Source organism: Carassius auratus, unplaced genomic scaffold, assembly GCF_003368295.1.
Source record: "Carassius auratus strain Wakin unplaced genomic scaffold, ASM336829v1 scaf_tig00046624, whole genome shotgun sequence".
NCBI lineage: Eukaryota > Metazoa > Chordata > Actinopteri > Cypriniformes > Cyprinidae > Carassius > Carassius auratus.
Window position 1 is genome coordinate 1 of NW_020526987.1, and position 14,696 is coordinate 14,696.

Genomic DNA, 14,696 nt, shown 5'->3' on the forward strand with positions numbered 1-14,696 from the left:
TTAACACGAGCTGTAGATAAATTACATATATCTTGGCCATCTGATAAACAGAGCGCTCGTCCTAAAAGCAAATTAGACGAGCGTTTTCTGTCTTCTAAAACATCGCCTACATCACGGGGTCTCCCTTTTTTTCCTGATCTTCACAGTGAGCTGTCTAGATCGTGGAATAAGCCATATTCATCACGTCTTTTCAGCCCTCAAGTGCGCATTTATTCTGATATAAGAGGGCTGAAAGAAAATGGTTATGAAGCGATGCCCCGGGCGGAGCAGACGCTCGCGAGCTATCTTTCCCCTGGTTCAGCGTCATCTATTAAGAACCCGACTTTGCCCACGAAGCCTTTAAAGATCACATCTAATTTAGTGGGTAAAGCTTACACAGCAGCAGGTCAGGCTGGAGCTTGCCTTCACTCGATGGCTTTGCTTCAGGCTTATCAGGCTGAGCTGCTGGGGAGTTAGATAACAGTGAGGGAGTCAGCCGTGACGAAATTCGCGAACTTCGTCGGGCTACGGATTTATCTCTCAGGGCGACTAAAGAAACAGCACGTGCTATTGGTAGATCTATGGCTGCTTTGGTTTCTACAGAAAGACACCTTTGGCTTAATCTTTCAGATATTAAAGATAAAGATAGATCTTTTCTTTTAGACGCTCCCATTTCTCATGAAGGTCTGTTTGGTGATGCTGTGAATGAAGTGGTTGAAAGATTTCAAGAAAATAAAAAGCAATCTGAAGCTTTTAAAAGTTTTCTCCCTCGCCGTTCTAATCCTGATGCTGCTGGGCGTGCAAGGCAGCCCCAGCCATCATGCTCCTCATATCGTGTTTTTCAAAAAGAGAGTGTTGCGTCTCGCGCTCCTCCTCAAAAATCACGGGGACCGAGCCAGCACTCACAGCCAAAGCAATCTAAGCAGAAGCCGGATCTGAGGACCGTTCTTCTCGCTAAGAAAGCTTCGGCTCAGAAGAAAAGGTCCTGACGCCAAATGGGTCAGACCTGTGAGGGCAGCCCCAATCGAGACAGTGCGGTGTACACCTCAGTATACGGTGCCCGTCCGGTCTCGGTGCTCTCACGGGGCCGTCCTGCCAACCCCGCCACCCTTGGTGCCTCGGGGCGCAGCGGTCTCCAGCGGGTCTCTGGCGCTGTGTCTCCCAGACGCTGCGTCAGGCTCGCTCCCTCTGAGGGGGGTCCAAGAGCAGTTAGCTCGGGTGGTTCCTGCGCTTCGGCTTCAGGTCCCCGAACTAGCTGTTCTAATTACACCAGAGGCCAGCCTCGAGAGGCTGGTTCCCTTAGTAGAATGTCTGACAGAATGGAAAAGTCTGCCGAATATATCTCAATGGGTCCTGCAGATAGTAGAGAAGGGCTACAGAATCCAGTTCGGTTCTCGTCCCCCACGCTACAACGGGGTGTTGCTCACAGTAGTGCATCCCGAGCAGGCTCTGGTCATGGAGCAAGAAGTGAAATCTCTTTTAGCGAAAAATGCTATAGAGCAGGTGTATCCTCCCGACAGGGCATCGGGTTTTTACAGCCGTTATTTCATTGTTCCAAAAAAGGATGGAGGGCTGCGTCCCATTTTAGATCTTCGTCTGTTGAATCGTACAGTTCAGAAATTAAAATTCAAGATGCTGACACTCAAACAGATCGTGACTCAAATCAGATCCGAGGACTGGTTCGTCACAATAGACCTAAAAGATGCGTACTTCCATATCTCCATCCTCCCTCAGCACAGGAAGTTCCTAAGGTTTTCTTTCGGGGGCAAAGAATACCAGTATCGGGTACTTCCCTTCGGTCTAGCTCTCTCACCCCGCACATTCACGAAATGCGTAGATGCAGCTCTGGCCCCGCTCAGGCTGCAGGGCATACGTATTCTGAATTACCTGGACGACTGGTTGATTTTAGCAGAATCAGAACAGTTGGCGGTTCGGCATCGAGATGTCGTCCTCGCTCATATGCAAAAGTTGGGTTTGAGGCTCAATACCAAGAAGAGTGTGCTATCTCCATTACAGAGGACCACTTTTCTTGGGGTGGTATGGGATTCGGTCACGATGCGAGCCTCTCTTTCGCCCGCTCGTGTAGCCAACATCCTCGCAGCCACTTCGGAGCTAAAGCTAGGCCAGTCACGCACTGTAAAACAGTTCGAGAGATTGTTGGGTCTCATGGCAGCAGCGTCCAATGTGATCCCCTTTGGCCTGCTGGGCATGAGACCTTTACAGTGGTGGCTCAGGACCAGAGGGTTCTCCCCGAGGGGAAACCCACTTCGTACGATCAAGATCACGCGGCGGTGTCTCCGCGCCTTGGTCATATGGAGAGAACACTGGTTCCTGTCCCAGGGTCCGGTATTGGGAGCTCTTTGTCATCGGGTTACCATCTCGACAGATGCTTCCCTTACCGGCTGGGGAGCGGTAATGGAAGGCCGCTCAGCTCAGGGTCTGTGGGAGAGCCATCATCACTCTTGGCACATCAACTGCCTGGAGATGATGGCTGTCTTCAAAGCTTTGAGGCACTTCCTGCCAGACCTGAGGGACCATCATGTGCTGGTCCGCACAGACAATACATCGGTGGTCTCTTACATCAACCGTCAGGGGGGTCTGCGCTCGCGCCCACTCTGCAAATTAGCGCACCAGATCCTCCTGTGGTCTCTGGGGAAATTACGCTCTCTGAGGGCGATGTATATACCAGGGACTCAGAATATTGGAGCAGACACCCTGTCGAGGCAGGTGCTGAGGCCAGGGGAATGGAGGCTTCACCCGGAGGTGGTGGAGCTCATATGGGAATGTTATGGCCAAGCAGAAGTGGATCTGTTCGCTTCTCAGTACACGACGCACTGTCCACTATGGTTCTCCCTTACTCATCCAGCCCCCCTGGGGTTGGACGCTATGGTACAGAAGTGGCCGAGGCTACGTCTGTACGCCTTTCCCCCTGTTGCTCTGCTCCCAGGAGTTCTGGAGAGAGTCCGCCAGGACGGAGTAAGTCTACTTCTCGTAGCTCCACACTGGCCGAGTCGAATCTGGTTTGCGGACCTGATTCATCTCCTCGACGGTTCTCCCTTGGAGATCCCGATCAGGAAAGACCTTCTATCTCAGGCCGGGGGCACTATATTTCACCCCCGGCCAGAGATTTGGAAGCTTTGGGTGTGGCCTCTGAGGGGGCGCAACTCATAGAGAGTGGTCTCTCAACTGAGGTTGTGGAGACCATTCTTAGCTCCAGAGCTCCAGCTACGAGGAAACTTTATAGACTCAAATGGAATGTTTTTTCTTCTTGGTGTTACCAACATCAGTGTGACCTCGTCCACTGCTCTGTTGGCTCAGTTCTTGAGTTTTTACAAGACCGCTTCGCTTCTGGTCTATGTCCATCCACCTTAAAAGTTTACGTGGCGGCCATCTCGGCTTTCCACGCCCAAGTGGGTGGTGCATCTCTGGGTCGAGACCCTCTTATCTCTCGTTTCCTTCGTGGCACCTTGAGGCTGAGACCTGCAACTCGTTCTAGAGTGCCGGCCTGGGACCTGGCTATAGTTTTAGAAGGCCTTTCTAGGGCTCCGTTTGAGCCCCTAGATTCGGTCTCTGAGAAGTTTCTTTCGTTTAAGACTACTTTTCTCCTTGCTATTTCGTCCCTTAAAAGAGTCGGAGACCTTCAGGCTCTCTCGGTTTCTCCCACCTGCCTTGAATTTGCACCTGGGATGGTCAAAGCATTTCTCTACCCGAAGCAGGGATACGTCCCTAAGGTACCGACCGTTGTTCCGAGACCTATTGTTCTGCAGGCTTTCTGTCCTCCCCCGTTTGCATCGTCGGACCAGGAAAAGTCTAACCTCTTGTGCCCGGTGCGAGCATTGGACACTTACGTTCATCGGACTTCTTCTTTTCGGAAATCCGATCAGCTGTTTGTTTGTTTCGGGTCACCTAAGATAGGTCTTCCTGCCACTAAACAGACACTTAGTAAGTGGATAGTTGGGGCTATCCTTCTTGCCTATGAGTCTTCTGACCTACCGTGCCCTTTGGGGGTCAGAGCTCATTCTACTAGGAGTATGGTGGCCTCTAGAGCCTTATTATCTGGGGCCTCTCTTCAGGATGTTTGTGATGCGGCAGGCTGGTCCTCGCCACTCACATTCGTCAGGTTTTATAGCCTAGACCTGGACGCTACTCCCGGGTCTCAGGTTTTTAATTCTAGAGGCGTTGGGTTTTCTGTCTGACACTCAGGCACTTGTAATATGGCGGTTTGGGTATTCTCGTTCCCAAAGCGTTATCGACGCATCGTCTCTCCCTCGATGGGGAACGTCTCGGTTACGTCTGTAACCTCGGTTCCCCGAGAAGGGAACGAGACGATGCGTCTCCCTGCCATACTTCCTTCATTCCTGTGATCGACTTGCTTCGGCACTGTCGAAGCTAACACCGGTTGCTCCGGTTGGGGTTTTTATCAATTCCTGGTCGTGACGTCACTCCTGACGCTCACTCTCGCCATTGGACTAGTTGACATGGATGCTTCAGACGCACTCACGCAGAATGCGTTCCCAAAGCGTTATCGACGCATCGTCTCGTTCCCTTCTCGGGGAACCGAGGTTACAGACGTAACCGAGACGTTTTTGTGCATATAACTTCTAACACATTAAAAACTGTCTTACAGCATTGCAGAAAACATTGTACTTCATAAGACATAAGCTTGTTTCAGTTTGGCAAGATTTGCACTGAATACTGAATGAAACAGCTTTATCTAATAGAGAGAAAAGCTTTTGAGCAGATTTGGGCTTGATTTCACTTCATTTCAACAGAAACACTATTTCAGCATTACTGGACTCAGAAAGCTGTAAACTGACAATCTTGATCATTGAAGTCCTAACATAAGTTTTTGTGCATATTACTTCTAACAAATTAAAAACTGTCTTACAGCATTGCAGAAAACATTGTACTTCATAAGACATAAGCTTGTTTCAGTTTGGCAAGATTTGCACTGAATACTGAATGAAACAGCTTTATCTAATAGAGAGAAAAGCTTTTGAGCAGATTTGGGCTTGATTTCACTTAATTTCAACAGAAACACTATTTCAGCATTACTGGACTCAGAAAGCTGTAAACTGACAATCTTGATCATTGAAGTCCTAACATAAGTTTTTGTGCATATAACTTCTAACACATTAAAAACTGTCTTACAGCATTGCAGAAAACATTGTACTTCATAAGGCATAAGCTTGTTTCAGTTTGGCAAGATTTGCACTGAATATTGAATGAAACAGCTTTCTCTAATAGTGAGAAAAGCTTTTGAGCAGATTTGGGCTTGATTTCACTTCATTTGGACAGAAACACTATTTCAACATTACTGGACTCAGAAAGCTGTAAACTGACAATCTTGATCATTGCAGTCCTAACATTAGTTTTTGTGTATATAACTTCTAACACATTAAAAACTGTCTTACAGCATTGCAGAAAACATTTTATTTCATAAGACATAAGCAAGTTTCAGTTTGGCAAGATTTGCACTGAATACTGAATGAAACAGCTTTCTCTAATAGAGAGAAAAGCTTTTGAGCAGATTTGGGCTTGATTTCACTTCATTTGAACAGAAACACTATTTCAGCATTACTGGACTCAGAAAGCTGTAAACTGACAATCTTGATCATTGAAGTCCTAACATAAGTTTTTGTGCATATAACTTCTAACACATTAAAAACTGTCTTACAGCATTGCAGAAAACATTGTACTTCATAAGGCATAAGCTTGTTTCAGTTTGGCAAGATTTGCACTGAATACTGAATGAAACAGCTTTATCTAATAGAGAGAAAAGCTTTTGAGCAGATTTGGGCTTGATTTCACTTCATTTCAACAGAAACACTATTTCAGCATTACTGGACTCAGAAAGCTGTAAACTGACAATCTTGATCATTGAAGTCCTAACATAAGTTTTTGTGCATATAACTTCTAACACATTAAAAACTGTCTTACAGCATTGCAGAAAACATTGTACTTCATAAGACATAAGCTTGTTTCAGTTTGGCAAGATTTGCACTGAATACTGAATGAAACAGCTTTATCTAATAGAGAGAAAAGCTTTTGAGCAGATTTGGGCTTGATTTCACTTCATTTCAACAGAAACACTATTTCAGCATTACTGGACTCAGAAAGCTGTAAACTGACAATCTTGATCATTGAAGTCCTAACATAAGTTTTTGTGCATATAACTTCTAACACATTAAAAACTGTCTTACAGCATTGCAGAAAACATTGTACTTCATAAGACATAAGCTTGTTTCAGTTTGGCAAGATTTGCACTGAATACTGAATGAAACAGCTTTATCTAATAGAGAGAAAAGCTTTTGAGCAGATTTGGGCTTGATTTCACTTCATTTCAACAGAAACACTATTTCAGCATTACTGGACTCAGAAAGCTGTAAACTGACAATCTTGATCATTGAAGTCCTAACATTAGTTTTTGTGCATATAACTTCTAACACATTAAAAACTGTCTTACAGCATTGCAGAAAACATTGTACTTCATAAGACATAAGCTTGTTTCAGTTTGGCAAGATTTGCACTGAATACTGAATGAAACAGCTTTATCTAATAGAGAGAAAAGCTTTTGAGCAGATTTGGGCTTGATTTCACTTCATTTCAACAGAAACACTATTTCAGCATTACTGGACTCAGAAAGCTGTAAACTGACAATCTTGATCATTGAAGTCCTAACATAAGTTTTTGTGCATATAACTTCTAACACATTAAAAACTGTCTTACAGCATTGCAGAAAACATTGTACTTCATAAGGCATAAGCTTGTTTCAGTTTGGCAAGATTTGCACTGAATATTGAATGAAACAGCTTTCTCTAATAGAGAGAAAAGCTTTTGAGCAGATTTGGGCTTGATTTCACTTCATTTGAACAGAAACACTATTTCAACATTACTGGACTCAGAAAGCTGTAAACTGACAATCTTGATCATTGCAGTCCTAACATTAGTTCCCTTTCGATACTTCACTCATACTGCGTATGGGGAAAAGCTCCTTTTTTCCTCGATACTGAAGCCTTTTTTCAATAACGCAGTGCAACTGCACTGCCATTGGTTTAATCTGTAAACTTTTTTAAACCAATGACAGCGCTGCGTAGCTGCGCGAGCCTGTGGCGATGCAGCGCGCCAAAGCCCGCCAGAATGGGCGGGGCGAATGGCTATATAAGCAGGCAATCGCCAGAGGAAATCAGATCTTACTCCTTCAGCGACGACTTCACTTCGTTGGATCTCTGCTGAACGCCTTCGCCTGGAACGAGCTCTCGCCGTCGAAGAGGCACCGCAGCGGACCAGCTGAGACCGCCGACCGCCTGCAGCGCCGGCGTACTCGCAGACAGCCGCTCTCAGCGCCGATCTCGGGCCGCCCGCTTCCCGCTTCCGGCCGCTTCTCAGCGATCTCCTGCCGCCATCCGGCGATCCTAAAAGAGCTTTTTCCAGCGGTTTTCACCGCTCTAAAAGAGCGTTTCTAACGCCGTTTTAACGGCGACGGCCATGCCGCGCCACAGCTGTGGCACATGCAGAGCCCCTCTGCATGAGGACGACGGCCATGGTGAGTGTGTTTTCTGCCTGGGTAAACCCCATGCTGAGGCTGCACTCACTGAGACTTCATGCTGCTTTTGTCAAAGCATGAGTCTCGCCTCTCTGCGCTCGCGGATTGCTTTCTTTAATGAAAGTAATCCCTCCCCTCGCGCCCTCCCGTCTTTTTCCTCCCGCGAGCCGGCCAGGAAAAGACAGCGGGGAAGAGGGGCCCAGCGCCCGGATTTGGGTGAGCTCACGCCGGCTCAGCGCCCGCGTGCCTCACCCTCTCCAATGAGAGAGCCGTCCCCTGTCCTCTTCTCACGCCCAGAGCAGCGTCCCTCGGCTGAAGCGAGCGACCTCGTCTCTTTTGGCGGATCGGAGGACGAGCCGCTTGACGACTCCATGTCACTCGCGGCTTCTGAAACGGAGGACTGGGCCGGCGATTCTGACCCCGCCCACCTGCCGTCACTGGAGCCCATCGACGCCAGAGCTGGGATGGATGCCGAGCTTCTCCGCATCCTCTCCAAGGCTGTTGAGGAACTCCATTTGGAGTGGGCCCCCCCTGAAGAGCCGACACGCAGCAGGCTGGACGAGTGGTACCTGCCAGGACGCCGCCAGGCCCCCCGCCAGCGACCTGCCCCATTCTTCCCTGAGGTTCATGACGAGCTGACAAAGTCGTGGCGCGCCCCCTACTCGGCCCGCCTACGCACTTCCTCTGCAGCTCTCAGCTCAGTAGATGGCTCTCAGGAGAAGGGCTATGAGCAATTGCCGCCCCTGGATGAGGCCGTGGCTGCTCACCTCTGTCCCCCCGCGGCTGTGGGGTGGAAAAATAAGAGAGCCCTTCCTTCCAAGCCCTGCAGGACGACCTCTGCCATGGCTGGCAGGGCCTACACTTCTGCGGGCCAAGCCGCTTCATCTCTGCACACCATGGCCATATTGCAGGTGTTCCAGGCAAAGCTTCTCCGTTCCCTGGATGAGTCTAGCTCTAGTGAACCTGCTTTCCGTGACCTCCGCAGCGCCACTGATTTGGCTCTGCGCGCCACGAAAGCCACGGCCCAGGCCATCGGACGATCCATGGCCAACCTGGTTGTGCTGGAGCGCCACCTCTGGCTCAACCTAACAGAGATTAAGGAGAGCGACAAAGTGGCCTTTCTCGATGCCCCAGTCTCTCCATGCGGCCTCTTCGGACCAGCGGTAGAAGGGTTTACAGAACGCTTCACTGCAGCACAGAAGTCGTCCCAAGCCATGCGACACTTCCTGCCCAAGCGCTCCACCTCTGCCCCGAGTCGCCCCAGGACTGCGCCGACTCAGCACCAGAGCAAACCTGCCCCTTCTACCCCCCAGGCGGCACCCCCTAAGGAGCAGCACCCAGCTCGCCCCACTAGGCGCGCTAAACCGCCTAGACGTCAGGGCCCCCGGCAAAGGATTGTGCTGGACCCGACGCCCTCTAAATCCTCCTGATCGTTGGGGAAGAAAGAGGAAGGGGCAAAGTCCCGCTGCGGCCGGACCACCCCAGAAGCTCTCTCGCCTGTCTGCTGTGCGACCTGGGCCCACTGTTGTTGCGTCCACGCAAAGCGCCGTTGTTATGGCGAACACAATAAATATTTCACATTTTCAAAAAGAGAGCACTTTTCCTCTTCCACACTCGTCGGTGTTCAGGCCCCTGATCAGCGGTCTGCCATCCGACACTATCCAGCCCCTTGTCACGCGGGCCGAGGCCTGGCAGGCCATCCCCGGAGTGTCCAAGTGGGTGTTGGGGATAATAAAACACGGATACTCACTGCAGTTCGCCCGAAGACCCCCGCGTTTTCGCGGAGTGATTCCCACCTCGGTAGAGCCGGACGATGCTCAGGTCCTCCGCACCGAAGTGATGACGCTGTTAAGGAAGGGAGCCATAGAGATAGTTCCTCCCTCAGACAGCGGGTCGGGGTTCTACAGCCGTTATTTCCTTGTCCCCAAGAAAGATGGCGGTCTCAGACCCATCTTAGACCTCAGACACCTGAACCTTTCCCTCATGAAACGGAAGTTCAAGATGTTGACACTGAAGCAGATCCTCACGCAGATTTGCCCCGAGGACTGGTTCTTCTCTCTGGACCTGAAAGATGCTTACTTTCACATCCAGATAGCCCCCCATCACAGACGATTCTTGAGGTTCGCGTTCGAGGGTGTGGCTTACCAATATACAGTCCTTCCCTTTGGGCTGTCTCTAGCTCCCCGCACTTTCACGAAGTGCATGAACGAGGCGCTCTCCCCTCTGAGACAGATGGGAATTCGCATTCTGAACTATCTCGACGACTGGCTCATTCTAGCCCAGTCACGAACCGAGCTAGACCACAACAGATCCATGCTCCTGAGCCACTTACAGTGCCTAGGACTCAGGGTCAATTTCGCCAAGAGCTCACTGCTCCCCAGCCAACGTATTACGTTCCTGGGAGCAGTTTTCGACTCCGTCAATATGAGGGTGGTCATATCACCAGAGCGCGCTCTTGTACTTCAGCAGCTCGCGGCCTCTGTCAAGAACAAAGCCTGTTTCCCTCTGAAGTTCTTTCAGAGGATGCTAGGGCTGATGGCTTCCGCCTCCCCAGTTTTACAGCTAGGCCTCCTACGAATGCGGCCCTTGCAGTACTGGCTGAAACTCCGGGTCCCACCTCATGCTTGGCGGCACGGCCGCTTTCGCATCAGGGTCAACCAGGCCTGTCTAGCAGCCCTGGAGCCTTGGATGAACCCTGTTTGGTTCAGTCGTGGAGTACCCCTACAGGCGGTTTCCAGAAGGACGGTACTCTCAACAGATGCGTCCAACCTGGGTTGGGGTGCTCTGTGCGAGGGCAGACCAGCCTTCGGCTCGTGGTCGCACGAAGAAAGCCATCTTCATATCAACTGCCTCGAGATGCTGGCAGTAGAACGAGCCCTTCAATCCTTTCAGGCAATCTTGGAAGGGCGCCACATCCTAGTCCAGTCGGACAGCATGACAGTGGTGTCCTACATAAATCACCAAGGCGGCCTTTCGTCCAGCCGCCTCTGCGCACTGGCAAAGCGCCTCTTGGAATGGGCATTACCCAGGTTGCGATCGCTCAAGGCGACACACATACCTGGCAAGACGAATCTGGGAGCAGACATGCTTTCACAGAGCAATGTCCCCTCGGACGAGTGGATGCTCCATCCCCAGACAGTTCTCAAAATCTGGGAGATTTTCGGGAAGGCAGAGGTCGACCTCTTCGCCTCAGAAAGCAACTCTCATTGCCCAACTTATTTTTCAAAGGAAACAGATGCACTGGCCCACAACTGGCCCAGCCTCCTTCTTTATGCTTTTCCCCCGATTGCTCTGATCCCTCAGGTCATCAGACGAGTCAGGGAAGACAGACACAGAGTCCTCCTAGTGGCCCCACTCTGGAGGACCCAAGTTTGGTCCTCGGAGCTTTTCAGGCTTTCCATGAAAGCCCCATGGCCGATCCCCCTGAGGCGGGACCTCCTCTCTCAGGCGAACAGGACAATCTGGCATCCACAGCCAGAACTCTGGGCTCTGCATGTATGGTCCCTCGATGGGAGCCTCTGAGCCTCCCCGGGGACGTACTACACACCATTGCTCAGGCAAGAGCCCCGTCTACAAGACGCCTCTATGCCCAAAAATGGTCAGTCTTTGTTGACTGGTGCTTAGCACAAAACAAAGACCCTGTTGAGTGTGATGTATCTCCGATACTGTCATTTCTCCAGGAGCGTCTAGAAAAGGGTCTCACCCCTTCCACACTCAAAGTGTACGTAGCAGCCATTGCAGCATTTCATGCTCCTATTGCTGGCCAATCAGTGGGTCGACACAGCCTCATTGTGCGTTTCCTGAGAGGTGCTAGGCGGTTGAAGCCCCCACGCCCTCTTACCGTTCCCACTTGGGACCTTCACACGGTCCTTGGAGCACTCAAAGGACCTCCCTTTGAACCGCTGCGGTCAGCTGACCTTCGGCCCCTAACGCTCAAAACCGCTCTGCTACTTGCTCTAGCATCGGTCAAGCGTGTTGGCGATTTGCAGGCCCTCTCGGTGAGCCCTGCATGCCTTGAGTTTGGGCCCAATGACTCTAAGGTCATTTTAAAACCCAGGCATGGCTACGTACCTAAAGTGCTCTCGACGCCATTCAGAGCACAGGTAATTTCCCTCTCAGCTCTGCCTCCGTTGTCAGGTGAGCGAGAGCTGGATTTACTCTGCCCAGTGAGGGCTTTGAGAATTTACATTGAGCGGTCTCAGCCGTTCAGGCAATCTGACCAGCTTTTTGTCTGCTTTGGTGACCGCACCAAAGGGTCTTCGGTCTCAAAGCAACGCCTCTCGCGTTGGATAGTTGAAGCTATCGCTCTATGTTACTCCTCTATGGGCCTTGAGTGCCCCATAGGAGTTAGAGCCCACTCTACTAGAGGGATGGCCTCTTCATGGGCCTGGTCTAGTGGTGTCTCTATCAAGGACATCTGTGAGGCGGCCGGCTGGTCCTCGCCGTCCACTTTTGTCAGGTTCTATAACTTGGATATCCCGACCTTGCATGCTCGGGTTCTTTCGGTTTGATACGACAGCCTCTAGCAGACTCTGTCATCATACCACCTCCAGGGAGCTAGCTCCCTCTCAGCAGTGTAGCGTCAAGGGTTCGATGGCTCCGGCCCTCTCACTTATCCTCTGGACCCCAGGGTGTTCAAGTTAAGTCTTGTCGTTCCCTACCATGGCACGGCGCGGTTGAATTCGTTCCCCATACGCAGTATGAGTGAAGTATCGAAAGGGAACGTACTCGGTTACGAACGTAACCTCGGTTCCCTATCTGTCGGTCACTACGAGTTATGTCGACCGACAAATGGGGTCTCACTTGGGAGGCCAATCATCTCTGATTTTAAGAGAAAACGCCAATGAAATTGGCAAGTGGATTAACACACCTGAGCCACTCCCCGAGCCAGCGGGTATAAATAGGGCGACAGGTGCATCCACTCATTAGATTTTTGCTTCGGAGCCGAGTAGTCGATGAAGAAGATCACTACAAAGCCATTCATCTTTGTTTTTGGTAGAGCTGTTCCTGGTCGGTGTGACGGCGCGTTACAGTGGTGTCCCTGCGAGCGGCGATTCCCCTGGGCGCTTCGGCTAAAAGAGACAGTTCTCTAAAAGAGCAAATCACGGACGATTCGCGTCTTTTTCAAGATGCCGTTTCGTCCGTGTCCTTCTGGATGCGGTCGTTTCCTGTCCTCGGTTGACGGTCACGAGCGTTGTCTGCAGTGTCTGGGCGTCCAACACGCTGAGGCTGCGCTCGTGGATGATTCATGCGTCTACTGTGGGCGTATGAACATGGCAGCGCTGCGATCGCGTCTCTCACTCCTCAAGGGGAGTGCAGCAGACCCCTCTGTCGCCACCCGTCCCGGTCTCTCTGGCTCGAGCAGAGGGCCGCCGGCTGGCGCTCTGGGAGATCTGAGGATCACAGTGAGAGCTTCTCCGCCGGGCCACGCCCCACGGACCTCTCACTCCTCACGCAGCGACTGTCCCGTGCAGCTGCCGATTGATTCTGCTGGGCCGTCTCACAGCGGTCCCAGCGTGTCTTTCGGTGCGCCGCCCGAGGACCAGATGTCGATTGCTGCATCGGGGGATGGGTTATCGACCTCTGAGGATGAAGGTTCGGCGGGGCTGCCCCCCTCGGGTGTTGTCGCTACTGCCGAATCGGACTTGGAGTTGTCGGCCATGCTTGCCCGGGCAGCCGTGAGTATCGGACTGGAGGTGACTACACCGCCCAGCCCCGAGCCCTCACGGCTGGATGATTGGTTTCTCGGCGCGGGACGCGGCTCACAACCTCGTTCTGCTCCGGTGCCTTTCTTCCCGGAGGTGCATGAAGAGGTGATGAAGTCGTGGACGGCCCCTTTCACGGCCAGAAGCCGTTCTTCTCCCTCTTCCATCCTCACCACCCTCGATGGCGGGGCAGCCAGGGGGTACGTAGAGGTTCCCCAGGTGGAGAGGGCGGTTGCGGTGCACTTGTGCCCACAAAACGCCGCCACTTGGAGGAATCGTCCGCGCCTCCCGTCCAAGGCCTGTAAGCTGACGGCCGCACTCGCTGCCAAGGCTTACAGTGCTGCGGGCCGAGCTGCCTCTGCCCTGCATGCCATGGCTATCCTGCAGGTACACCAAGCCAAGGCACTCAAAACCATGCACGAGGGTGGTACCGACCCGGGGTTGATGCAGGAGCTGCGCACGGCGACCGACTTCGCCTTACGGGCAACGAAGGTCACGGCGCGGTCCCTCGGGAAGGCGATGTCCACGCTGGTGGTCCAGGAGCGGCATCTCTGGCTGAACCTGGCTGAGATGAGGGACATGGACAAAGTGCGCTTTCTCGACGCCCCCATCTCCCAGGCAGGCCTGTTCGGCGACACTGTCGAGGACTTTGCCCAGCAGTTCTCGGCGGTACAGAAGCAGACTGAGGCCATCCAGCACATCCTGCCCCGACGTGTCTCTCCAGCTGCCACCGTTCCGTCGCGGGTAGCGCCTCAGCCTGCTCGTCGCCGTGGGCGCCCCCCTGCGTCCTCTACGCCAGCTCCGCCCCGTGCTGAGAGTTCTTCGAGGCCGGCGCGTCGAGCCCCGCGCAGGAGAGCGGCGCCCCCCGTGTCACTCCCGGCTGCGAAGTCCTCCAGGAAGTCGACCAAGCGGCCCTGACACGGGCAACTCGGAGATGCGGAGAACTGCTCTTCAGGAGATGGCGAAGACAGCGCCACTCCTTCCCCCGGAGGAGGGCCGGGCGGAGAATCTTCAGTTTCTGTTTTGTTTTGTTCCGCCACTGGCCGGACGGCCAGTGGTACCCACATTTTCAATAAAAGAGCAAATTCTCCTTCCTCCGAGTTGCAAGGCTCGTGGCTTGACAATGAGCGACGCACAGCTTCCTCACTCTCACCCACGACGCCCCCTTTCGCCAGCGGCCAAGAGGTCGCGGTTCGGAGACGCAATGCCTCTCCACGCGTCTCTGGCCAGTTCCTCCGGGAACACGAGGAGTGTGGTTGCGATGACCCAGGACGCAGTGCCTTCTGGGCCTTCCAGCACGACTCCCCATCGCTGCACCACTGCGGGTGCGTCGACTGTCCCTTTGGTGCCACTTGTACGGTATCTGGGAGCGTGGCTTGCGCTGCCCAACCCGTCACGCTGGCTCATCCGGACGGTTCGACTCGGCTATGCGATTCAATTCGCCCGGCGACCCCCCAAGTTCAATG

General features: G+C 52.4%; 1 protein-coding gene across 1 annotated transcript; it reads left to right on the forward strand.

Annotated features, from left to right (window-relative positions):
- Window positions 1-454: 454 nt before the first annotated feature.
- Window positions 455-4,509, forward strand: LOC113088631 (uncharacterized). Its single transcript, XM_026255786.1, has one exon. The coding sequence runs from the start codon at window positions 975-977 to the stop codon at window positions 4,173-4,175; it is 3,201 nt and encodes a 1,066-aa protein (XP_026111571.1). The 5' UTR covers window positions 455-974; the 3' UTR covers window positions 4,176-4,509.
- The last annotated feature ends 10,187 nt before the right edge of the window (window positions 4,510-14,696 follow it).

Bases quoted from the DNA above. Each gene is read 5' to 3' on its own strand.
- LOC113088631 (XM_026255786.1), top strand. From the start codon at position 975: ATGGGTCAGACCTGTGAGGGCAGCCCCAATCGAGACAGTGCGGTGTAC.